This window comes from Chaetodon auriga, chromosome 5 (genome assembly GCF_051107435.1).
Source record: "Chaetodon auriga isolate fChaAug3 chromosome 5, fChaAug3.hap1, whole genome shotgun sequence".
NCBI classification, from domain to species: Eukaryota; Metazoa; Chordata; class Actinopteri; order Chaetodontiformes; family Chaetodontidae; genus Chaetodon; species Chaetodon auriga.
Genome location: NC_135078.1, coordinates 6,932,124 through 6,957,646, shown reverse-complemented (window position 1 = coordinate 6,957,646; position 25,523 = coordinate 6,932,124). Strand labels below are relative to the sequence as shown.

Genomic DNA, 25,523 nt, shown 5'->3' with positions numbered 1-25,523 from the left:
ATTCAACGTATGACATTAGAAAGTTGCTATGGCGGACGTGTTAGCTAACAGTTGCCTACTTACACCTGTTTCTTACCACCTGACGAATGTGAATCCTAGTTTCAGTCTCAATAGTCTCATCTCTTTAGCTACAAATTCTACACTGTGCGCACCAGCTAACCGCTAAGTTTCTGTCTGCTGTTTGGTGCTGGGTAGGAAGCGTGCAGTGGGTTAACAGAGCTTTTAAAGCTGTGCTCCACCAGTAAACCAATGTGGTTGAAAATGAAGTCAATGAGAACCGTGAGAGTGAACCAAAACAGTAAAGTTGTCCAACAAAGAAGAATGAGTTGAAAGATGCTAAAATGCTCCATAGAGCTGCAGAGTAGGGTGATAATACTATGAAACTGATTGTCAATACAAGTCACCCCTTTCACATTACACAGTCATTTGTTTCCATTGTTAATAAAAAACACTGAATAGTGCAGCTCCATAGATTTATGTTTTCAGTTGGAACGAAGGTAGTGACGTCTTGAAGGGAAGCACTGAGAGACAGAGGAACTCATGGTTATGGTCTTTCCATGGAATTTGTAGACAGTGACAAAAAACAGAATTATGAATAATGGCACCGCATCCTTCAAATAACTGTGTAGTATTTAAGTTATCTGTCATGATGGATGATGATCATCATTATTTATAGTGTCTGTAACATTTTGGACTGACACTCTTCATTTATTGTTTAATTTCAGTTGTATGTGTGGTTCTTCTAATGTTTTTCTCTCTTGTCCACGTGCTTCAGGCTTAAAGTAACGACAGTGCGACACCCCAGCTGGAGGAGGATCTCTCATATCACCACTGCCATTTCACACAGAACTCATCTTTGGAGTTGGACTTTGTACAGAAAAGAGGATTTTAAAAAATATAATGATGACAACAGCAACTACCCAGCAGCAGCCAGCATTCTCATGCTTTTCAGAAAAAGAATTGAAAAAGAACAAAAAGTGACTACTCCGACTACATTCACATATCCACATTCCCACTGGACATCATGTGAATTTTACAGTGTTGACTCTTGTTGAGCTCTACCAGTGACAAGAAACTGACAGAGGCCGGTGCTGGTGAAGGAAATGGACGTATGCAGGGCGGACAGCGTGAGGTCAAGGAAGTGAACGGAAAAAGAACGTGTGTGGGTAGGACACCTGTTGGAGAAGAAATTGGAGATGGATGTTTTTTCATTTCATTTTTCACACCTGGAAGAAGTTCATGCCCCGATTTTGTGGGTTTTGGAGAGTTTTGATTTCAGCTTGTTGTCAAGCTTTGGTGTTTTGATGTGAACAGGTATGGACCGGTGTGTTTGAAGGTCACTGAATGTCTGTTTTCAGATTGGTGGGGTGGACACGAGAAAGGACAAGTAAAAAGAGAGAAACCGAGCCTGAGAAGAATTGTAGCATAGTGGATAAACATGTACTCCCAGCAGCCTGCTCTCATAGACTTACAATCCATTTGGTTCACTGTGTTTTTCGAAAAAAGAAAAAAAAAGTGCACTGAGATGCTTTGAACTCAAAAGTGGTCAACAGGTGATTGATGTTTTATATAGTGAGGAGTGTGCAAGTTGCGGTCTGCAGAAAGGAAAGTGACATAGTGTGTGCATCAGAGGGAATCAAAGTTTCTGTTCACACTGCATCATAAAAGTAAGCTAAAACGGAAACGCAACTTTCTGTTTCACTGTGGTCAACGTGTATGAGCCGAGCGGCATGTTGACCCTCCCTCACAGAGCTGTGGTTACTGAGCGTAACCAGTCTGGTTGTGTAGCGAAGCAGTTCCACGAGTTTCCTGGCTGGTTGCTCTTTGTCAATGATGTTTATTAAAGAAGATATAAGGCATTTTGTTTATAAATGATTTGTGTTTTTGAAAAGAGAGGCAGAAGATTGTTCTCTTGTTGAAAGGCTAGATCTAAAAGCATTTTTTATTTTTGTTGGGTTTTATATAAATGTATATTAGGGTCAAAAGGAAAAAAAACGGAAAAATGAAGGAAAAAAACAACAACAAAAATTACCGACTTCTTAGTTGTATATTAATATCACATTGTTTGGAAAGCACATCTCATTTGATAAAGGCTCACCATGTTTGTAAACAAGAAATAACCACGTAACTTAAATGTGTGTCAAATATTGTCGAGTTACGCCGACGATCACCTATTTATATTTTGTATTTGTCAAAAAAAAAGTTACTGAAAAAAGTTTATCTGCAGTGTTCTTTCTAAAGGCGATGAATTCCATGTTGTCTGACAGCCCCTACAGCTTTGACATAGACACTCTGGAGGGGTCAGAGGTCAGACAGAGGTAAAGGGATAGATAAGAGATGGCAGTGTTAATAAAAGTCCCTTCATTCTACTTCCCGATGCATTCAGACCAAGTTACCGCCAACCCTGAACCCTCCCTCACCGGTGCATCTTAAAGAGAAATATTCAGTCGTGAGCATGAAGAAAAACTGTACAGATGTTTATATTCTATTCTTTCCAAGTGCCAGTTTTTTGTGGTGTCATTTGGATATTAACTAATTCATTCATGTGCAGGAAGAGAGTGCAGGTGGACGAGTGGATCTGGATGAAGGCAAAATGAAAGAGTCGCATCACACTGTAAAAAAACAGAGCATCACGTTTGGTCACATAGTATATATTTTTACAACGTTTAGGATGGGCAGTTGTGATGTAGAAAAGCAGAGAGATACAGAATCATATTGCCATTTTTCTCTCGCTTAGTGAGACTGCAGACAGAATCCAGTGATGAACATGTACAGTCTCCTCTCCGGCCTCGGTCTGCCTCCTGATTCTCTGCGGACAGGAGACAGAAAGAGAACCCAAGTTGGTATCACTCATGCGTCATCAAGGCGAACGGCATGTGCCTGCATTGAAGTCTGATTTTTCTTTGTGACGTATGTGACTTTATAAAGCTTGCATATTTTACACAGTGTTTACAAAGCTGTACGTTGTGGTAAAAATCAATAAACTACAAAAAAAGACAAAAACATACTGTATAGATTTTAATTTCAGAGGTTAAAAAAGAAGTTATAATGATACCCAGCATCCCTTTTGTGTGTCCTCAGAAGTGTGTGCTTTCATTGGACAATACTGAACTCTCTCAACAAAGACCCACATGACTGTCTATTCCGGACTGCGCTTCGCAGTACCACAACCAAAGGATCTGGAGTTGTATTTACAAGCATTCATAAGTTTTGGCTTTGTGGATGCGCAGCGTGCATTCACAAAGTAAAGAGCCAAGCAACTGTGCTGTAAAATCAATGCAGGACACCGACACACATGGAATCAAACGAACCTACCTGTGTAGATATAACTGATTCAAGGCCGTCAAAATAAAGTAACTGTAACACTCAGTAGCAGATGTGTTTGTACCTATCATGTGCCTTAACCTTTTCCATGGTAGATAAAGATAAGTGTGTTTTATATAACTTTATTCCTCCCTATTCGACTGTCATCTCTCCATCCTGTCTGTTCACCTCTCCCCCTTTCTCCTCCTGTGTCACCCTCCCTCCCTCTCTCCTCCACTCAATTCACTCATTCATTCATCCTGCACCCCCTCACCACCCCACCATCCCCCCAACCCCGAGTAGTTTAGACTGTTGGTGGGTTTCTGCCTTGTATTACGTTGTATTATAAACTTTTAAAAAGATAGTCATTCAAAAACTGGTTTTGATTTCCTAGAGGAGTAAAGTTGTTAATGCTTTCGTAGCGAGCAGAAGCGATGCCACAGTGACAGAATGTATTATGTTAATTTTACTAATACCCAGAGGCAAATATTACGCTTGTTAAACATAACGGAAAAATACTGGTTTGTAGAGTATAAATTTGGTGTGTTTTCAATAAATCATGCCTGGAAAGAAGGTGTTGCTCGACTCCGTGTCTTATTTTACATTATGTTATTAATTTCCAGGAAGACTCAGGGTCTGAAGTCATGATCACATGCCTTAGAGAGGCAACAATGCTCATTACAGCCCACATTGGAATTTTTAAAAGGTCGCTTCACCTAAATTATAAAAATAGAATGTCATTTTTTGGTGCACGCATTGTAACTTATGAGCATCTGAAAACATTTGATTGTAGATCAAGTAATGGGGAGAACACTCACTCACAGACACGCCGTCTGTGTTGTTGAGAGCTATTTATTAGATTGTTTTATGTTCGTTTTTGGTCCGCCACACTGGAGGCGTTGTGGGTGTAGGTCGAGTCATCGTCGAGTAGGATGTTTATATGAAGCAGTGGAGTGGTGTCAATAAACCTGATGACCAGGGTTCAAGCCTCAGTGTTTGAAAGCAATAGTCACCACTGAATTACCACTGAATCCCCACAGCTGGTGTGTGAATCTTTAGCTGCCTTATTTCTGTTGGTTGTATTTCATGAAAGAAGGAGGTACAGTGTCCACCACAGAAATTGTTGTTCCAATTTTATCTCTGGAAAATTACAGACTATGAATATGAGCCAACAAGTTACAGTTCTGAAATCCTTATGAAAGGCGGTGGTGTTAGAGTGAGAATGCATCTGGAAAAATGTCTTCAAAAGCCTTGTCCTGTCTCGATAAAATTGTTAGTCACAGAAATGGATGACTGTTAGCATTTGTGGGTGGAAATGTAGTGTGAAACAAATCTAAACTTGAAGCTATTATGTTTGACCTTTCAAAGACAAAATCACTCCTGCTAACCATTGCCAATGGTAATATCAACAAACACTGTATCTCCTGTGCGTGTACCGTGTATAGACCCTTTTAACGCCTGACATTTACATGTGTCATAGCAGAAGAAGCACAAGAAGATCTAATAACCCTAAAGATGGCTCAGTTCCATTAGGTGCTCCAGGAAGCAGTGAGAGTAGACTGCAGCACACTGAATGGGGCCCTGGAACACGAAGCAGTCATGAATATTATCAGTTACGCCTTTGTTTTTCCTGCTGTAACATGTGCAGCATGTACAGAAAAGGATGTAGGAAAACTGAATGCCACAATCTTAATGACTAGATTCCCAAAATGATCTATTCACTGGTGCCTTAAGTGAGCTGTTGCTTTTATGGCAGGAAATTCTGTGATTTTCAGAAGTGCTGATACATCTGTGAGGTGGCATAGTGAGAAACCAATTAGCTCGTATAATACTTTTTAATCGTATTAGCCCGTGTTTGTACATTTCCTTCATATTGTTTGCACTTAATAAAGGAAAAATGGGATGTATACCAATATTTTAAGTGAGAGTTTTCATGTAAATTCTATGTTTCACATGTCTGATATGCACATAAAAATATAAATAATTTGGACGAAATCTCAGGATTATCCCATTCTGTTAATTAAAATTAATTTGATTGGACTGCGTACGATCCATTTCTTTTCAGGCAGGTCTCCAGCCACCCCACACCCAGCCAGGGTCCTTTCATAATAACAACATGGCTGCCTTCTGTAGGGGCAGGCACCGGTGGAAAAGGACTAATTGTTTGCATGTTTTGACAAGAAACCTGACAGGTAACACTGTGCTGTTCACATATTTTGTGTAGATACAGAGAATTGAACGGGACCAGGCTAATACTTGGACGTGTTTCCGTCAGCTCACAGTGAACTTACAAACCAGCAGCGCAGCTGTTACTGCTGGTCTGATTATTGTCACCTCGTGATGACTGTAAATAACGTCCACCTGAGTTAAACTTTCCTTATGATGCCGCAAACAGACCTTAGTTAAGCAAACTGTCAACTCTTAATGCCGCTCGCTGCCATATCCTGGAGGAATAATATGACGAGCAATGGGCTTAAAACTAAAAGCTAGTCTTTATAGCTGAATCTAATTATTTTCACTGTCAATTAATCTGCCCGTTATCTTCTCGATGAATCGATTAGTTGTTTGGTCTATAAAAGGTTTGAGTTCAGCGTGCTGAGAAGTTGATAGATGGCACAGAAAGCGAGAAAGGTGAATGCTGCTCTAATGGATTCATAAGTAAACTCAGTTCTGTCTTGTCTCCTGTTCATCATGTAATAATGCTAATCCAGGGAAGTATGATTATGACCTGCTGGTTATTGGTGGTGGATCAGGAGGCCTTGCGTGTTCCAAAGAGGGTGAGTGCCTGTTACTCCTCGATGTTTGAAGGTATATCGTCTGCACTGTGACATCTATCTAATAATGCACTTACGTTATATCCACATTCACAGCCGCACAGGCGGGGCAGAAAGTTGCTGTTTTAGACTATGTGGAGCCATCGATTAGAGGTAAAATCTATGTTTGTGAGCATGTTATACAAGTTCATTACACAACACTGCCTGTGGTCTGAAGATGTAAAGACACTGCTGTTAAAGCCCTTGGAAATGCTTTCCAAACAGGTACCAAGTGGGGTCTTGGTGGAACATGTGTTAACGTTGGCTGCATTCCTAAGAAACTCATGCACCAGGCTGCTCTACTTGGCACTGCAGTCAAAGATTCCAAGAAGTATGGCTGGCAGATCCCTGAGCCGGTCTGCCATGACTGGTACGTTCAGTGGCTAAACACCTCCATCTAGTGATGCATTTGCAGTAAGACAGAGAAACTACTTATGGTTAAATTCCTTTAAGGCAGTGGGACTGATGCTGTGAATGTCGGAGGAGAAGCGTCTGAAAGATTTTAAGGCCAAAACCAAAATTGCGAGTTATGTGAAAATTGCATTAATGGATATGGTAATTAAAATAATTAACTGAAATTATAGTTCGGCAGAATTTAATTTGAATATATGGTATTGTGGCCTTTTATTATGCCTGTGAGCCAACACGCCCAAAGTGAGTGCTGGTGAAGGCAGGCGCAGCACGAAGCATGTTTTCCTCTGTGTGCTGTGGTCGGGTGTGTTCAGTGTTTACCTCTGCTGTGTGTTCCAGGGCCACCATGGCGGAGGCTGTTCAGAACCACGTCAGGTCTCTGAACTGGGGTCACAGAGTTCAGCTGCAGGACAAGTAAGTGATAGCAGCTATGCTTTCACTTTATTCATCGTATTTACTGCCATGTAAATATGTGTGTCATCTCGTCCACTTATCGTGTCACACCTCTCCCTCACTGTAGCGTTAGCCATGTTTCCATCAATGTATTTTTATGCACATTTTGAAGGATTACAGGAGGACATGTTGGTGGAAACGGCAAAAACATTAAAAAAAAAAAAAACCCTTACATTCCACAAAAAAGGTTTTGGTTTTTGCCTTTTTCGAAATAGTAAATGTGCTTAATTGCGACTAGTGCTTCTAATAACATTATCTTACAAAGGTGTACAAGTAGGTCTGTCTGTGAGTACTACACAGCACGCCTACTCCATGATACACCCTTGAAACGGTTAGGTTTAAAATGATGGGATATTTAAATTCAGGTTGGTTTTTCTTCAACTTTTTTTTCCTCATTTTTATGACGTGAACTGTTGCTGAAGGCTGTACGTTTCTGTTGGTACACAGCTGAAGGATTGAGAGTGAGCGACCACATGTTGATTGAGAGGCTGGCTGGAGGGCAAACAGGTGTTAACCACTGTGTGAATGTGCCCAAGTTTAAGCTAACATGTTTTCAGTCTAATGACATTGTTTCCTTGGACTCAGCACGTTGGTAATGTGCCTAATATGATTTAATTTCCTTAGTTAATTAATTAACAATTAGCCTTGAGAGGCTTGTTAACCACAGTGCAAAGGCGTCATTTCACACAAGTGTATTAATTAGAAATATCATGCGAAGGAGCACAGATGTTAAATGAATGTTCCATTTGTAATCAGTAGTACTTAAGTTAGATTTTCCTGCAAGCAATAAAGCTCTGTTGGTGTGAGTAGTACTAGTGAGCACGAGCAAACTAGAATTACATGTAATTAATATTAAGTGTAACTTCCAACGATCAGTTCCAGTCAGGTGTTTTCAAAATCCAGTTTCTACATGGCAGCAGCACGGCTTCTTTATGTTGAATTTAGATACAAATTAATTAATTGATAAGTCTCTGCTGGCTCTCATCATCCTCGCCCCCTGGAGACTGGAACGGTATCTCTTAAAGGGGAACCAAAGTGGAATTACAGTATACGGTATTACACTATAATAATAATAACAATGATAATAATAATAATACTATCAGTTACAGTGACAGAAGGGTATTTTGGTTTGTGCTTTATTCTAACTTCTCAAAATACTATGTCCTGACAGACATGAAACTTGATCAAAACTTTGAAAAAAGAAAACCAAAACACTAATATGATTGAATTCAATACTGTATATTGGTAAATGTACATGGTACGATAACTCTTTTCATGCCATGGCCTCTGCATCCCTACTCAGTATGTATGATACTGATCCATAAACAGCTATAGCTCAAACATTTATTTTACGTCCCCTGTCATCCTGCTGGGAAAAAGGAGAGATTAATAATAGAACATAACCACTGATAAACATTATATCCGTCTGGCTCAGCCTCTGCTCTGTGAGACCAAATCTTGGTTTTGTTGATGTCTTTTCAGTTCACTTTGTTAACGCTGAGTTATGTTTGAGTTACCTTGGGTTTCAGCAGATTAATGAGATGACATGTAGAGCGTGTACAGAAGGAATTAGCAGGAAATAGGTGAGAGAAATGATGATGGGGATACGAGAAAATCCACAGCACTACTGCTACTACAGCAGCTTCATGCACCACCAGGAGCACCCAGCTGTTTATTGTCTGTCTTGCAGGAAAGTGAAGTATCTGAACGTCAAAGGAAGCCTGGTGGATGAACACACTGTTAAAGGCCTAACTAAAGCAGGGAAAGAGGTGGGCTGCTTATTCACAACAAGGCATTTATTTGTATATTCAGTTAGAACCAAACTGATCAGTATACAATCAAGAAATGGAAGAAATGCTTTGTAAAACATGTTTTAAATGCTTATTTTTATGTAGATGGTGATATATTATTATATTTGTGTATTTCTAAATGAATTCAATTTTGCTACAACTCTGTATTTTAACTTTTTTATTTATTTTCCTCTTCTCATTAGTGCAATACAATATTACTTTTGGATTTATGTGCATTTTAAATGTTTCTTTCTGCAGCCCAATTATGATATTGTGTGTGCAACATTTAAATTCAAGGAGCTTTTGAATCTATGGACGCCTCTGTACCTACTGACAGTGCTGTTGCGGTGTTTCTGTCATCACTTTAATGCAGAATACTGTGGAGACCACTTGCTTTCATTTGACATTTCCTTGTTTTTTGAAGGATATGAACAAAGGCTGGTACTTCACATTTCCCCCTGTCTCATACAGATGATCCTGACTGCCAAGAACATTGTGATCGCCACAGGGGGACGGCCCAAGTACCCCACAAACGTAAGTAACGTTACCACCATCACCATTGCCTCAAGACGGTTTGCTTTTTCCTCTGCCAGCATGTGTTGTTTGGTTGATTGGTTACCAAGCAGGCAAACAAATGAGAAAGAGACACCCTACAGCAGGAGAGTAGCCAAAACCACTAAGTAATGTAGAAAGTGGTTTGAAGGCTTGACACGATGGCACACACACAAAAGATCAGAAGCTTCAGAGAGCAAAGTGTTTGTTGTGTTTAGCATCATGGGTAGATCTGTTGATAGCTGGTTGGATAGTTCTGTTCACAGCCTTAACTTGTTACAGGTCCCTGGAGCAATGGAGCACGGCATCACCAGTGACGACATCTTCTGGCTGAATAAGCCGCCTGGGAAAACGTGAGGACGCCCTCCACCTGCCTACACACACACACACATCTCTTATGTTAGATTATATTATATGTATCTGTTATTAACCACTGTGAATATGAGTATATGCTGTGATGATGGTCCGCATGCACTAATCTCACCCTTGAACGCATGCATTTTAGTATGTGTAGCATTGCTGGCGTCGTTCTCTTTACAGTGAGTTACAAGGGGAAGAGAACCTCTAACCTCTGCGGTATTAATGCCTTGCTCTAACTCACCGCTACCTTGCTCGCTGACACGACACATCCCACTGTCACGCACTGTAATCATTCATCAGCGACATGCAGTTTGTTTTTCTCCCTTCCTGTCAGCCTGTCTTCGCCTCATGATTCAGATTAGCGGCGTGCATCCTGACCTTTGCAGAACAAGCCCTTTAATCCAGCCATTTAGCCCCTGTCATCACCTGGTTAATTGGTCTTTCCCTGATGTTTCCTCTTGGCACAATGCGCAGACGGTGACGAGTGGTTGTGGTGTACCTGGGTTGTGGTTGTTGTTTGCTTCATGGTGACAGATCAGCGGAAATAATGATTCTGATATTTAAGCGCCATACATATCAAGGCTGTCTTGCACCTGGGGCAGTTTTTAATTGTTTTTAATTATGTTCCTTCCTTCCTTATGTTCCAGTGATCATCAGTGCTTGTGTAATTTTGGTGATGGACATGCAGGACTTTTCTTACTGAGGACTATCACTGCTGCTCTAATGTTGATTCCAAAATGTGTGGTACTCCAATGTATAGTGATATGTATGCTATTCAGATTGCTGACCACTTGGTGGCAATACAAAATCATTTATAGTCAACAATCCTCCTTAAACAATTACCACTGTAGCATTCACCCATTCAAACAAAACACCTTTGTATGAATGCAGCAGAATTATCCACTCAGAGACACTTGAGCTCAGGAAGCCTTTTGATGTCAGAGTGTGATGGTGAGTGGAGTCCTCCACCTCCCTGCAGGCTGTCAGGGGTTAGCATTAGCTTTAGCTTCCTCTTTGAGGGCGCTAAACTATGCACACTCCACCCGGAGATGTTGTTGTCCTGCTGAGCTGTCAGCTGCGCAGGTGAAGTCCAAGAGGCTGCTTTTGCCGGCAGCGCTGGTGCAGGAGGGGGTCCAGGCGAGTGATGAGTGTCTAATGGGTCTTGGAGCACATACACGCCTGAGTGACAGATTTAGCTCCAGGGCTGAAGCCCAGCGCTTGGCTGCCAGCGCCGTGCTATCAGGAGAAAGCGCCGAGCACGTGCCAGCAGGACTGTGATACTGGTCTGGGGATAGGCCAGTGCTTGAATGAGTTGAAGCGATATGAGGGTTTGTGTTGTGGGTCTAACTGTGTTGGGTTGTATAGTGGACGAGGACCGCACTTCCAGGGAATCGCCTTCAGCAGTTTCAGCAAAGCACCACAGATGGCTCCAGCATAACTTCCCAGCATTTAGAGAGAGAGAGAAAACATTCACAGGGTCTCTTTTACCTACATGCCGCCTGTGCTTGTGTAAAACCAGGAACAGTGTAACAGAATGTCCCACGGCACCCAACATGGTCTCAACAATACACAGGCTTACAGGTAACACAGCAGCCCTGCCGCACCTAATGGGCAGACCAATGCATCAGCAAAGACAGAAAGTCCTGCAGACTAATTTGGCCTGACAGTTGTTTAAAGTAAAGCTAGTGCAACACAGAACGTTTGGAAAACAGAGATCTAAAGTATTCTGTGGTGACATGCATGCAAATTTAAATCTGTCTGTTTTTTTGTTTTTTTTTTGTTTTTTGCTGGACAGTAGATTCATTAATGGTATGGATGGATTAACATTAATACATTCATGGATGTATTTAAGATTTAATGGTTAACAGGCTGCCACAGACCTCCTTCCTCAGGAGTTGTGGGTTCAGTGAAGACCTTCCAACCCCATGCTACCACCCTGCTGTCAGGAGCCAGTCTTCACTTGCTTTATAACGTTTCTGTATGTTTCACGGCTGCTTGTCTACTTTGATGCAGCACATATGGACCAGAGAGCCTCCCTTTTTCTCACTTTACAGTTTTCACTGTGATATTTTCTTTAATCTAGCATTTGGCACTTTTTCTAAGACATGGATGAAAATCAAAGGGAGGAACAGGAAATGGATTAGAGGCGCTGCATTTTTGTGCAGCTGCCAACGGCAGCGCAGTACTGAATGCTGAACTGACTTCTCCTAAATTTGAAAATCAAATTGTTAAATCAAGATTCCCCTGAGGCCACCAAAACAGTGTATGCATTTATTACTGCAAGGTATACAGGTGTATTGACCTGGATGTAATTGTCCCATGTGTTTCAAAGGTCTTCACAGGCTGTACTTCCACATGGAAGCAGGAAAAACTTTTGTTTTTATGTTGAGGTGTATTAAGGAAAATGACAAACAAAGAACACAGTGTGTACAGATCATTAGTTCGTTGTTCTGCCGTGCATAATGTTTCATCAGAAAGCGCAGAGTTCATTAGTCTCTATATTTTTGGGAATGTCTCCAGTAGCACGTCAGTTTTTCAATGGCGAGGCAGCTGGAGAGGCTGTCCAGCCACTGATAAACAGTTGATGCTTGAAATTTTTTTCCATTGAAGAATAATACAATATTTTGCCTGTAGGACACAAAGACTGATGGATGAACATTTGACTCTGTCATTGCTTCTGTTCCATGCCTGTATGTCCCCTACATATCGCAATTGTTGAAAGGGATCAGACTGGTTGTAAAGGCTCTGTACCATCACCTCTTAGTTGAAAAATGTAGCAGCTGTACAGACTCCAGACCAGTGTACAATGAGAAGGAGGAAGGGTGAGGGGAAAGGAGACGGTTTCTCAGTGATGAAAGTGTAGAATCAAGCTAAAGCTCTTTGCCTAATCTTCTTTAAGCCACTTCACAATACGTGCTAAGTGCAGCTGTGCATTACACAGAAACAGAGAAAATGGGCACCGGGGCTTTTAGTGGTTAGTGTTAGCATGGACAAGTGGCAGGATGTGCCGCAGGCAGCCCGAGCTGTCAGGTGGAGTAGACCTGAGGGGAGGCGGTCTGGGTTGGAGAGGTAAAAACAAGGGAGAGAGGGGCCTCATGCATGCGGGTGACGGGCATCACTCAGCTGGCTGATGTGTGGACTTGAGCCCTGAACATGGCACACCCCATCTGCAGGGATTAGCCTAAACACTGGCAATTAGCCCTCCTCAACGCCACTGATCTCAGGGTTTGGATTACAAGTGTGAATCACCTGGACCACACACACACACACACACACACACACACACACACACACACACACACACACACACACACACAGCTTTTTCTGTCCCCGTTTTCTACATTCTCTTCACACCTCTTCACCTCCCTCTGAGTTTATGAAGGTTTGTAATTCATCACCTCTCTAATTCTTGGATTTAAAGTAAACATTTTCAGCTTTGGACGTGCTTTATTTTATTTGGCCAAAGTGTGCTGCAAAAAATGCTGAAATGTATTTTGTTGTATTATTAGTTCGTCAAAGCGTGTCTCCTCTCTGTGTGTTTTGCAGGCTCGTGGTTGGAGCCAGCTGTATCCTTTGTCTGACAGACAGCTTGTCAATGGAGCCACAGTGTGACAACTGGTGATCAGAAGAGGAATAGTAAAGTTATTAGCCAAATAAAAAATAGCATCAGACCAGTTTCAAAAAAGTATTTCTGAAACTCAGTGTGGCATGTCTGCAGTACTGCACTGAGACCTTTAAGATAAGTTTTTAGTCTGAGATTCAGTCGTTATGTGTTATGGCCACACGTCAGGTGCGACTGTACACGCTAAAGCACTGTAATCCTCAACCTGGCGTTCCTCAGATGTGGCTCTGGAGTGTGCAGGCTTCCTCACCGGCGTTGGCTTGGACACCACGGTGATGGTTCGCAGCATCGCCCTCCGGGGGTTTGATCAGGTATTGCTCCCTGAACATCAGTCTGCATACTGAAAGCATCACGATATTGGTTTTTGTCATGTTTGAAGGTGGATATTCTCTTTTGGTTTCTGCAGCAAATGGCAGGTCTGGTGACAGACTACATGGAGGCATACGGGACCAAGTTCGCATGGAAGTGTGTCCCAAAGAGAGTGGACAAACTGTCCTCAGGAGCCCTGCAGGTGACCTGGACTGACACTCAGACGGGCGACGAACACAAGGACACCTACGACTCTGTGTTATGGGCAGTTGGTGAGTCTGTGTGGAGTCTGTTCACTTGAATTTGACAGAAACCTGAGTTCATGAGATAATGAAGAACAGAATAGTTAGGTAGTAGAGGCTCAATGTCTTGCTTATGAACACACGAGTAGAGGAGGCTTTACACTCAGGAGTTGGACACAAGGCAGGCAGAAGTCTTGAGATGCTCGAGCCTGAATTTTTAATTTAAATTTTTCCAGTTATGACGCCACCTTGCCACAACAACAGCCTTTTTTATGAATCGTTTTTTTAAAACTCCTGACTGATGACCAAATCTACTTTGCAGTTATAGAGCGACGTTGACAGTGAATGGATGTGCTTCACAGTACAGTACAGTCCAGTAATGAACTCCTTCACCCCTGTTTTAAATTACATGGAACACACCATCCATATTGTTTCCCATATAGCTCCCTGAAATAAAACACTAGTGTGTCTGTTCTCCCTGCCACCATCAGTCTCACTGTCATCCTCAATAGATTGCATAGTCAGCAGATAGCAGAGGAATCAAGGCTGAAAACAAAGTAATAAAGCCTGAGTGATGGGAATGGCTGGGGGAAGTGTTAATCACCCACCATGGCGCTCTGGCTCTCTGGTTAGAGAGGGCCAGGACTGGGCAGGATGCACCCAGGCACAGGGTCACCGCGTTCCCCTCTTTGTTCTCCCTCTCTGGGCCTTCCTGCCCGTGCCAGCCCTGCGGAAACCAACCTCGCATCTGTCACTGCCATCCCTGCCCGTGGCCCTCTGCCTGCCATTACCGCCAGCCCTCCTCCTCCTCTCTCTCATTCATTCATTCTGTTCTATCTGTTTCACTTCTCCTCTTCCACCAGCACTGAGAGTAACAACTGAGGGAGCGTCCGTCAAGTGCCCCGTCAGTTTATTTGTGTTGAGTGGTTTCACAGACAGGGCAGTGCTTCTGAAAAGCTGACGGCCAGGCTTTTCCAGTGCCCACTTCACCAGACTGTGGCTTTATGTGAGTGCAGTGGGAGGGAGAGAGGGTCCTGTCCTGCTCTATGCGTGTGACAGCAACAAGGATGTGCGTGACCCTGCAGCGGGATGACGTACGTTCTTTCCTCCTGTGGCTCGATTCCCACATCGTCTCACTGCTGGTGAGGATGACAGTTGCATTGAGTGCATGTGTCCGTAGGTATCCTGATATGCGTCAGCCCTTATGTTTCCTATATTCATTCAACTCAAACTCAACAAAGTGCTCGACATTTAAATTCTTTTCAATTCCAATCCACCAAACCCTGAAGTATTTTAGCCTGTTTTGAGCCTCTTTCATTACATTTTACATTAAATGCAGCAATTTTTTTTTTTGTTTTTGTTGTTATTAGTTAGTCTAACAGCATCTCATCACCACAATTTTAAATTCCATCATCTTATATGGGAACAGTCATATTAAAAGGGTTTCCTGATGTTGTCGTAACACCAGCAGCAGTGTCCTTGTGTTTGTGCTACTAGCTATGAAGGATCCAGCTATATCCCCGACAGCTTTTGTTCCCATGCAAGTTAGTGAGAACCAGTAAGAACGTGGCCTCTGCTCTTTGATGTGAGCATGCAGGAGTTATGAGTACAAGGCCACTTCCTTTTACTGTGACCTTACACTAGGGGCCAGGCAGGGTCCCAGGCCTCTGTGGAGTTATTAAAGGCCAAAGGGGACCGGGGGACAGTATCACCACTGTCCTCCACATCCTTCTCCACGGTCCTGCCTCCCTCCACCTTTCCCCTGCTCCTTCCTGGCCTCATGGCCGCTCCCCCGTCCAGGTGTGCCCGCAGAAACACACCAGGAAACAGAACATTTCCAGGCTTCCTGTCTGCATGCAGACAGTGGGCGCATTACTCTTCCTCCACACTGTGCTCTGCAGTACTCATTTAACAGCATTTCCTAGTTTTTTAGAGGACATTTTCCTGTAATTTTTCTCAGTTACTGATAACATCCCTGAATTTTGCTCTTTTATCTGTCAGTCTGTCTGTATTACCATGTGGGTTTGCAATTGTACAATTGAGAAATAGAGTTTGAATAGAATTTTCTTCAGGCTGACTAGGACTATATGAAATTAATGAATGTATGTAAACATTTTAGTAAACAAGGAAGTTAAAAAAGGATTTTTCTTTTTTTGTTTTATTTTGAAATCATTGTCCCCTTTCCTTTTGACCTTACATCAGTGTGCAGCTGAGCGCTCGCTGTACGAGTCTGCATTTAAATGTCTCAATTGAAAGGTCTGATGTAGAAATTCCAATTTCCAAATTAAGTTCTAGACTTGATCTTAAGTCTTTTAAAAGCTCCTGAGCGTTTAAAATGTTCTACTATTACTCTATAGCATTAAGTACGCAGCACTAAATGAGCAACAAGCAGTAAAAGTTTGGGAAAAACACACTTAGGTTTTATTTAGAGTCGGCAGGACTGTGTGAGTGTGACGTGAGCAGGTTTGAGGGACAGTCCTGACAACATAAACAAACAACCCACAACTGTCATCACATTTTGATTCAAATGTCTGACTGGCACACAGAGGTAGAAGATATCCCCCTTTTTCCAGCTGAGCTCTGCACAGACTGAAGCACAAATGCAGAAATCTCCAAAGTCTTCTAACTTTGAGAGAATGAAGCTTCTCACAGTAAGAAGCCGAAATTTCAGGGCCTTTAAACTCTGGCAGCAGTGTTTCTGTTTGTCATGGCTGACAGAGTTCCTGCACAGATGAGTAGAGCCACGCTGTGGTGAATTAAGAGCAAGCTGAAAGCAGAAATTACAAACTGTCCTCTCAAATAAAAGTTTTCATGACGTTTCCTTTCCCATTGACATCTTTTATTGTGCACAGACGCTGCAAGTATTCTCTACAGTTACTAACCTCTTTATCGATTTGCATCTTAAAATCTTTTTTGGCCTGAAATAGAACACAAAATCAGTTTTTGGCACCCTGTACGAAGAAAAACAGTTTGCTCCCTTTTGTCTTTGTTCATTTGATTGATCAGATAAGTGTCCAGCTCTCATTTCAGCTGTGGAGGGTTGTTGTGGCTAATTAGCTGAGTCTAGTCTAGAGGCTTCCTCTCAATGTCACAACAGGCTTTGTTCAGGTTGGCCTATCTGTTGGACACACACGCTGTCTGCGTGTGTTGTGTGTGTGTGTGTGTGTGTGTGTGTTGGTCTCAGCTCAGACCAAGTCCCTTATCAGCCAGCTCACTGTTGTTGTGTCCTCGCCGTACAATGGAGCTGTGGTCGCTGCTACAGTACAGCAGTGACTGGAGCTGCAGATGGGAAGGCCAGATATGTAGAGAAAGTCTAAACTTACTGCTCATATCTGACCAATATGGGTTTTTGTCAGCCGATGCTGGTATTTTTATAGTAAGTGATGCTGAAATTCAGTATTTTTTAAGCAGAATATAACAAGTATTTAAAGCTTCAGTTACAGATATATATTGTTGAAACAGGATGTAGACAGTTTGACACAAACTCACTTAAAACTCAGATTTTATTTTTACCTTTTGTTTTTAGCATTTATTACTTAAATATATAAACACTTAATAAGTAATCTATAATATACTATAGTATCATTGTCAGCAGATACAAGAACAACTCATGGTCATGACTGCCCAGCTTCCCCTCTCTCCTCCACCCATGTGCTCTCCATCGCTGTCAGCCACCCATGCCGTGAGCACCAGACCGGTCCATGTAGCCCCCCCGCCCCCGGTCTGAGAGGGGGGGGCGTTGTTCTTTGGCTCCAGCCAGGAAAAAGGGTCTCGGGGGTTTGTTATTTTTGCTGTCCGATAGCATCTACATGGGTAGCTCAGGGCTGGGTGTTTATTATGCTACCCGGGCAGGTTGTGAGGAGCCATGGCGAGGAGGGGGGAGCGAGTGGTCCACGCACCATCACCATAGAGACGCAGCGTCGACAGCATCAGTCAGCTGTCCCCCAGGAAGTGTCAGAAATCACACATTGGGGTGTCCCGGGGGTCAATGGGATACCCATTCCCAGCAGCTCATCAGTTTCTCTCTCTCTCTCTCTGTCTCTCTCTCTCACACACACACACACACACACACACACACACACAGCTGGCCAGATGTTGTTTTTTCATTGACAATGATATGAAACCAAGAAAATCAGAAAATCCTTTCATTTTAACGGCTGGCACCAACAAGTTGGACCTTTTCTAGCCATGCTAGCTAATTTCCACCACTGTGATTCAGACTGAATTATCTCAACAACTATTAGATGGAATTCTGTGTTTTTTACAGACGGTCAGGCTCCCCAGAGGACGAATCATCAAGATATTGGTTTTCCACTGACTGTTCTTCTAGTGCCACATTGACATTGACAGTTTGGTTGTGATTGAACTATCTTGACAAGTTTGGGATAGATATTCAATGTCTGTAGAAGATGAATTCTAATGAGTTTGGCGATCCCCTGACTTCCCCTGACTGACCCCGACTCCCCTGAATCTAGCGGCACCAAATACTTGTCAAACTAATGACATTGCCATCTACCTCAGAAGGGCTAAACTAAGCTAGTGACCATTGTAAACATTATTCCTGAAAGCACTGGCTTGTTAGCATTCTCACAGTGACCATGTTAGCATGTTGACATTAGTATTTAGCTCAAAGCACTGCTTTACAGATAAAACTCCCTGTTTGCAGCTTCTGCCAGGTTTTTTGATAATTCTCTAATTCTTGGACAAGGTTGTCTGTGTTGGACGAGCAGTGGGAGCCGTAAACACACACCGAGTGTGTTGTGAACACTGTACAGAGAGCCTCTCTCTCCTGCACCTCTGTCTCTCCTGAGATGCAATGTAATATTCTCCTTGTGTTGTTTCCTTCCATTGAACTCAGGCAGAGCGCCTGAAACCAAAGCCCTGGGCCTGGACAAGCTTGGTGTGAAACTCAACAAGGAAACGGGGAAAATAGTTGTGGGTGCTGACGAATCCACCTCGGTGCCAAACATCTACGCTTTCGGTGACATCGGCGAGGTAGGCGTGAACAGACGCCACACTAACAGCACAAACAGCCCCGATGGATGGCATAGATGGATAGATGTGGAAGACCACTATATGATTATTAGTCTTAATTTGAGTTATTGTGTTTTGTTGATATCTAGCTTACGTCCTCATTGTTTGAGGTCCCACAAACCCCGCTGCTCTGTTTCCCTTTCTTGTCCTCTGACTTAATATATCTGACCTAATATAGGAATGAGCATAGTTATTACACCAAATAATTAGCATTATCTTAAAGGTGGGTTATTTATTTGTGCACACATACAAGACATATTATCCACCAGCAGTACTTGGCAGAAGACTGAGCGTTAAGTTGGCATTAGTGAGGCTGACCGGGCTTCCTGTGATCACTGGCATTGCCTTTGTGTGTTCCCAGCTGAACCAGCCATGTTAATACTAGTTCTACTGGCTGAACGTAATGTCAGTGTTGTTTTTTCACCACAACCAGCTGTGTGTTTCCTTCCTGCCTCCCAGCCCTTATGACACACACACTCCTTTTGATTGACAGTTGGCTTTGATGAGTCGCACTTCATCCCAATCTGTCTGTCAGCTTTTCACAGCAGCGAGGAGGCATTTTATTCTTTTATTTTTTTTAAGTTGGAGGATTGATATCTCAATTTGTCCAGTGCTTTGTTGTTGTTGTTTTTTTTTTCTTCTTAGAAAAGTGTGCCAAGAAATGCATTATAATGACGAATGACAGTTACTGGAATCCACAAACATGCAGAGGTGCAGGAGGTGTTTTGGACAACAGGATGTGCGGTGGTAATTTAACAGGTTTAAGTCATGCCTTTAGAATTGCCCCGCAGCCTTACTGTTTCCTGCACTGTTCAGCTGTGTGTGTGTGTGTGTGTGTGTGTGTGTGTGTGTGTGTGTGTGTGTGTGTGTGTGTGTGTGTGTGTGCGTGCGTGTGTGTGTGTGTGCGTGCGTGTGCGTGCGTGTGCGTGTGCGTGTGTGCATATCTAAGACTATGCGTTTGTCTCTTTTGGCAGACATCCAGAACAATAAAGGCAAAAACAAAGAAACTGAGATTTTTTTTAAGTGTGCTCGATAGTTTAAATGTTGTACTGATGTCAGTCACTGACTCATGGTCCACCTTCATAGCGTCTTTACACTGTTTCTGCTCTGACTATTAACGTGTGTCATCAGAAATGGTTTAGCCTTCACAATTATCTTATCTTACTTATAGCGAGATCATTAAAATGATGTGTGGCTTCAAGAAGTAGATGTTGATCGTATGTGCATGTGGGAAAGAAATACTGAAGTCAATTCAATCATCTCCTGTTTTAGGGTCGTCCTGAATTGACCCCAACAGCCATTAAAGCAGGAAAGCTTCTTGCCCGCAGACTGGCTGGTCAGAGCACTGAGCTCATGAACTACGACAATGTAAGATACACACACACACACACACACACACACACACACGCACACAGAAGCTAATCATTTCCTTTAACAAATTGTGTTTGTGCTATTGGATGTTGTTTTGATGTCAAATAAATAGGTTTGAAATATGTCATTATTTCTATCATACATTTCAAACTCCCTCCATGATATTGAAACAAAAAAGTACTTATTACTCCATAATGCACGATAACTTTCAGACCTAAATAAGGTTGACGAATAGTCAAAATAAGGTCAGGGTTTTTAGTAGGGATCCAACTAGCAATTAATTTCACTATTTATTGGTTATCAGCCAATTTTCTCCATTAATCGGATGATCAGTTGGCTAATAAATTGTCAGAAAATTATGAAAATTGTCAATTATGATTTATCACAGTCCAAGGTGATGAATGTGTTTTGCCCGACCATTAGTCCAGAACCCAGTCCAAATATTTACTAACCTATGACAAGGAAGGGAACATTGAGAAACTGGAACTATAGAATAATTTGTCATTTTTGCTTGAAAAGTAACTGAAACAAATATTTAATAATAATAATGGTTGCCGAATTTTCTGTCAAACAACCAGTCGATTAATTTTGTGTTCGTGTGTGTGTGTTTCAGGTACCCACCACGGTGTTCACCCCCCTGGAGTACGGCTGTGTGGGTCTGTCTGAGGAAGAGGCTGAGAAGAGGCATGGAAAAGACGGCATAGAGGTGAGATAGAAGTGGAAAATGTGTTCCTATGATACAGCTGTGAGTGGGGAACTTCCAACTGTAGATGTTTCCAAAATGAGTTTGTGGTATTTTGGATGAAAGCCCTTCATATGTCCACATTTCAAATTAAAATTAATAGAAAGATAGAAAATCAGGAGATTTTTGTAGTTTCTTCAGTGACTTTCAGTATAAATTCACTCCAACTTTACCACTATGTTGAAAATAGTAAAAAATATATTCAGAAATATTGATTACACATGACACACTTTGTAAGTGCTCTGTAAAAGTCCTCAATTTACTCACTGTGAAATTAATTAAACAACTGATCATTATAATTACTATAATTAAATGTAGAAGGAATTATGTATCTAAATTGCCCTCTTTAGAATATACTGCTGTTGCATTGGTCTACAGTTGTGACTGTAACAGTGTCAGCGGCTTGTTGCTGCTGTCGACCTGCATAAAAGATGCAATGTTCCATAACCCACGAACAAACATTGACATAAGCATACAATGCAACAGCGAGCAGCTCTGTATTTTACGTGCTTGCGTACGTGAGCGGCGTGCCAGATGCTAGCCAGCACCTGCACGAGGCCGCTGATAAACGGTTTAGCCGTCGAGGTGGGGCTGCTCGCTGTGACTGACAGGTGAGCAGGAGGCCTGATTGAGGTGTGTATGGGGTGATGACAGGCATGCTGAGATCTGAGGAGGCGCTGCAGCACCGGCCTCCGACAGCTGCATGGCCCTCACAACGTGTGTCGGCACGTTCGCCCGCGGAATAAAACACATGACACGCACGTTTTTCAGTGAGGGCTTTGAAATCAATCACTATCGTGAGCCAGCATAGATGTTTTTATTCTGATTGTGTACAGTGTGTTTGGATTAGTGCTGTTGCGATTGCACTTATAGCGACAGTCATTAGAATGAGAGTGTGGTCATGATTAAAGAAAAACTGTCTTATGCTAAAATGAAAATGTATCTCTAATGTTTATGGGGTTTAATTAGTCAAACTAATTCTTTCATTGTCTGCATCATCACTGCTGGAGCCTCCCTCAGAGTTTTGGTTTGCACATTAATAAAAAGCAATTGACTGTATTCAGAACACAAGCTAGAACTGCTCAGATTTGACGTCCAGAAGAATGCTGAATATCATTTCTCCTGTTGGTATGATTTGTTCTGTTTATGTCTGTGTAGGTCTACCATGCTTTCTACAAGCCTCTGGAATTCACTGTTGCAGAGCGTGATGCCAGCCAGTGTTACTTAAAGGTAGGATTACACAGCAGACCTGATGGTTTTTTTGTTAGCATTTAATACTCTATATAATTGAGTTCTTTGCACAGTGTGTTTGAGAGACACTGTTTGTGTGCATGCATGTAGTTGAAGGACAGGAGTAGCAGGGCCTCCTGCAGCAGGTTGGTGGGGTTCAGACTGCTGTTTGAAGGACATTTTAAGAGGAACTGAATCAAGACTTGAAATAATCCCAAAATGCAGTGGTTAGTTTGACAGCTAAAGCCAGACGCAGATGAGGAAGCCTTGTGAAGGATACACAGCTACCACTAACAAGTCCTTGGTTTGAGCTCAGTTTACTGCCTCCTTAGGTGATATGTGAGCGGGGTGGAGAGCAGAAGATCCTCGGTCTGCACTTCACTGGTCCAAACGCTGGAGAAGTCACACAGGGCTTTGCTCTGGGCTTCCAGTAAGTTTAATAAATCCCAGATTTTTTTTAATGCAATTATGTCTTGTGGAACAATTAGAGGAAATTACAGGATTTATTAAGGGAGAGTGGAGTTTGGTTTAGAGAGAGTGTGAGTAAAAGCAACTTTGATTACCTGTCTGTCTGTGTGTGTCTCAGGTGTGGAGCCACGTATTCCCACCTGTTGCAGACAGTTGGCATCCACCCAACCTGTGCTGAAGAGGTGATCAAGGTCAACATCACAAAGCGCTCGGGCTTGGACGCCACGGTCACCGGCTGCTGAGGTTAAGCACCTCGGTCTCTGAACACTAGTGAGCACACAGGAGAGAACTTAGGCTGGGTTTACTCTGCTCTTTCTCCATGTCCCTTGTCCTTGCTGCACCTCCTCTGCAACAGACTCCCTTCATAAGCCAGTCCAGGCCATCACTGGGTGCCCAGGTTAGTGTCACTGACATGCCATGTGACAACCAAGACTGTGATTATGCCATATGTATGCAGTTTGGGAGCGTATGCTGTGAAAGCACAGGGCTATGGATCAGGTTAGTGAGAGCTCTGGCCGCAGTGTGAGCGTCCTTTAAATAAACAGGCTCATCAATCAGGATTAAGGCCTGCGCTCAGGGTTTTGTTGAAATCGTACGAGAACCGTAGACCGGGGCCTAACGTTTTTCTGAATAAATATTCTGCAAATATTGTTGTTTCTCCGGCTGTATTTCCTGGCCATTAGTCTTGGAGGTGACACATACCATACACCCCCACAAACCCTCTCCATGACACTGATGGATAGCCCCAGGGCCGTCGCTGCAGTGACACCGCCCCATTTCCCATGGACACACACAAACAGTCAGTGGGCCGCCTGTCAGTCAGCCAGCGAAGATGTGGCCAGGGGGCCCCGGCTTGTTTAGGGCCTACCAGACCCCTTCCTTTTCCTCCCATTCCCTTCTCCGACCCAGTGCGTGAAATAATACAGTGGGACTACAAACGTCCCATCAAAAGCTGTGTGGATGCCACAGCCTCGGCACAGGGCACCGTACACATTGACAATAGTGCTGTGAGAGCTCTGCTGTAGCAGCACTACTCCGCCTCACCCAAAGGTGGCACTATTGCCCTCCAATTCTCCCCTTTTTTTGAGCCTGGAAGAATGGAAGACAGGATAAAGTAGTCACTGGATAAAACATAAGCCTGAATACTTTCAGGTTGCACATTTAATCCTTTTAATCCCTATAAAAGATATGTGCTTTTGGAAGAAGTTTGACAGCAGACTGGCTTTATTGGTGCCAAACTGATAAGGGTTATCTGTTGTGTATTTCCATGGATGGCAGGTTAGGCCTAAAGAGTCATCACCCTTGAAGATAAGGCAAGTTGTTTATATCAATAAAGCAGTAATAGACCCCCACAGTTTGCCAAAGTGCCAAATGTTCAACCTGCTGGCTTTACTGGACATCTTGGTTTTATTAAGTAGAGGTTGAGAGAGGAGGACTGTCAATAAAGTGAGTTGCTACAGAAATCGGGACCTAAGAGGAGGCTGCTGGGTGTCGTTTATTTTTATTTGAAGTCTAATCTGCCCATTCTGATTAATGATTTCGATGAGGGGAGTGACAGTCTGCCAGGAGATGGAGAGAGGAAAGAGAGAGAGAGAGCGAGAGAGGTACCAGGTTTATTTGGACCTGGGCCAGAGGAGAGAGAGCTGAGTTTCAGCCCTGGTTAGGGAGGGAAGGGGGATTCCTGTGTGCTCTGTTCAGGGCCGAGGTGCTGACTGAAGGACCCTGACCTCCGCTCAGCAGGAACAGCTTGACTCTATCACTCGGAGCACAGAGGGCTCACATGCTGCAGCGCTGCACGGCAGGGGCCTGGAGGGGCACAGGGCGGAGGGGCGGGTGTAAGATGGCCAGGGGACAGACAGAGCCAACCAGGCAGCCAACCACCACAGCACTGAGCGGTAGCTGCGTGTTTGCCCAGGGTAATTGAGTCTATGTTCCTGTGCTTAACGAGCCACTTCAGAGACCTCAGGGTGGGCCCAAAGCAACGTGAGGGAAGCTGTTGAGGCCATCAGTGTAACAGTAATGTCTGTTTGCTTTTTACACTCGACTTCCCTTCTGCTTTTTCTCCTCTGGTCTATTATTTTATACACTGTATGGCTGCTCACACACACACATAATCAAGTAGGATTTTTTTTTTTTTATGATGTATCTGTCTGCTTTGGATGATATCTGTTCATTGTTGTTGATCAGTCCCTCCAGGCCCAAGTCTTGACCAGCTTGCCTCAGCTGTGCCCCACAGGGGGTCAGGGTTCAACTTTCAGGTCGACCAGCTAATGATGGCCTGCGCTAAAACCCAAAACTGGGGAGTGCAGGCCTGATGTCACCTGGCTGCCAACTTTAGAAGTTGTAAATAGAGAAGTGTAATTTTCCATTAAAGCTTTGTTATGCATAATTTATATGTAAAGTAATGACATATTGGAATGCACAGTGTCACCATTAAAGTAATGATGCCCACTGATTGAGTGTTCTGCATAAATGACTGCATGTTCGCTTGCATCTGTGTTGTGTGTTGATGTGTGTGAATGTGTACAGGAACACATCAGCACGTGTGTGGAAAGAGTTTTCACTGGTCTGTGTTCGTTTTGAAAAAATGTATACTTACTGCGAGAAGATGAAACTGATAGGTGTGTTAGAGGATGAAAATAAAAGTGGAAAAAACAAATCTAGATAGATAGATAGATAGATAGATAGATACTTTATTCATCCCCAAGGGAAATTCACAAAAATAAATATGTAAAGTATGAATGTGAGTACTCAAAGGAATAGTTCAGCATTTTAGGAAATATGCTTATTTTCCTTCCTCACATCTCTGTGGTAAATAGGACA

The 25,523-nt window shown here is 42.9% G+C and overlaps 2 protein-coding genes across 19 annotated transcripts in view; both read left to right on the top strand.

Annotated features, from left to right (window-relative positions):
* Positions 1 to 3,876, top strand: part of arvcfb (ARVCF delta catenin family member b) — a 208,692-nt gene extending 204,816 nt beyond the window's left edge. For 15 of the 18 annotated variants that reach the window (XM_076731519.1, XM_076731520.1, XM_076731517.1 and 12 more), the window contains one exon: positions 776 to 2,971. Coding sequence is in view for 2 of the 18 variants with exons in the window: in XM_076731521.1 (XP_076587636.1) it covers positions 776 to 781 (6 nt within the window). In the remaining 16 variants the exon portion in view is untranslated. Of the gene's footprint in view, positions 1 to 775 lie in introns of all 18 variants that reach the window. The other 3 variants (XM_076731516.1, XM_076731521.1, XM_076731510.1) reach the window with 3 other exon arrangements.
* Positions 3,877 to 5,414: 1,538 nt separating this feature from the next.
* txnrd2.2 (thioredoxin reductase 2, tandem duplicate 2) lies at positions 5,415 to 25,155 on the top strand. The gene is made up of 17 exons (XM_076731264.1): positions 5,415 to 5,495; positions 6,015 to 6,080; positions 6,174 to 6,230; positions 6,342 to 6,486; positions 6,867 to 6,941; positions 8,671 to 8,749; positions 9,242 to 9,304; positions 9,605 to 9,675; positions 13,229 to 13,248; positions 13,524 to 13,615; positions 13,711 to 13,885; positions 18,714 to 18,850; positions 20,162 to 20,257; positions 20,874 to 20,966; positions 22,161 to 22,232; positions 22,565 to 22,662; positions 22,819 to 25,155. Exons 1-17 carry the CDS (start codon positions 5,420 to 5,422, stop codon positions 22,940 to 22,942), a joined length of 1,539 nt encoding a protein of 512 aa, XP_076587379.1. The 5' UTR covers positions 5,415 to 5,419; the 3' UTR covers positions 22,943 to 25,155.
* The last annotated feature ends 368 nt before the right edge of the window (positions 25,156 to 25,523 follow it).

Bases quoted from the DNA above. Each gene is read 5' to 3' on its own strand.
- txnrd2.2 (XM_076731264.1), top strand. From the start codon at position 5,420: ATGGCTGCCTTCTGTAGGGGCAGGCACCGGTGGAAAAGGACTAATTGT. The intron at 9,676-13,228 runs GTGAGGACGCCC...TGTGTTTTGCAG, and splicing joins AATAAGCCGCCTGGGAAAAC to GCTCGTGGTTGGAGCCAGCT. The intron at 20,967-22,160 runs GTGAGATAGAAG...ATGTCTGTGTAG, and splicing joins ATGGAAAAGACGGCATAGAG to GTCTACCATGCTTTCTACAA.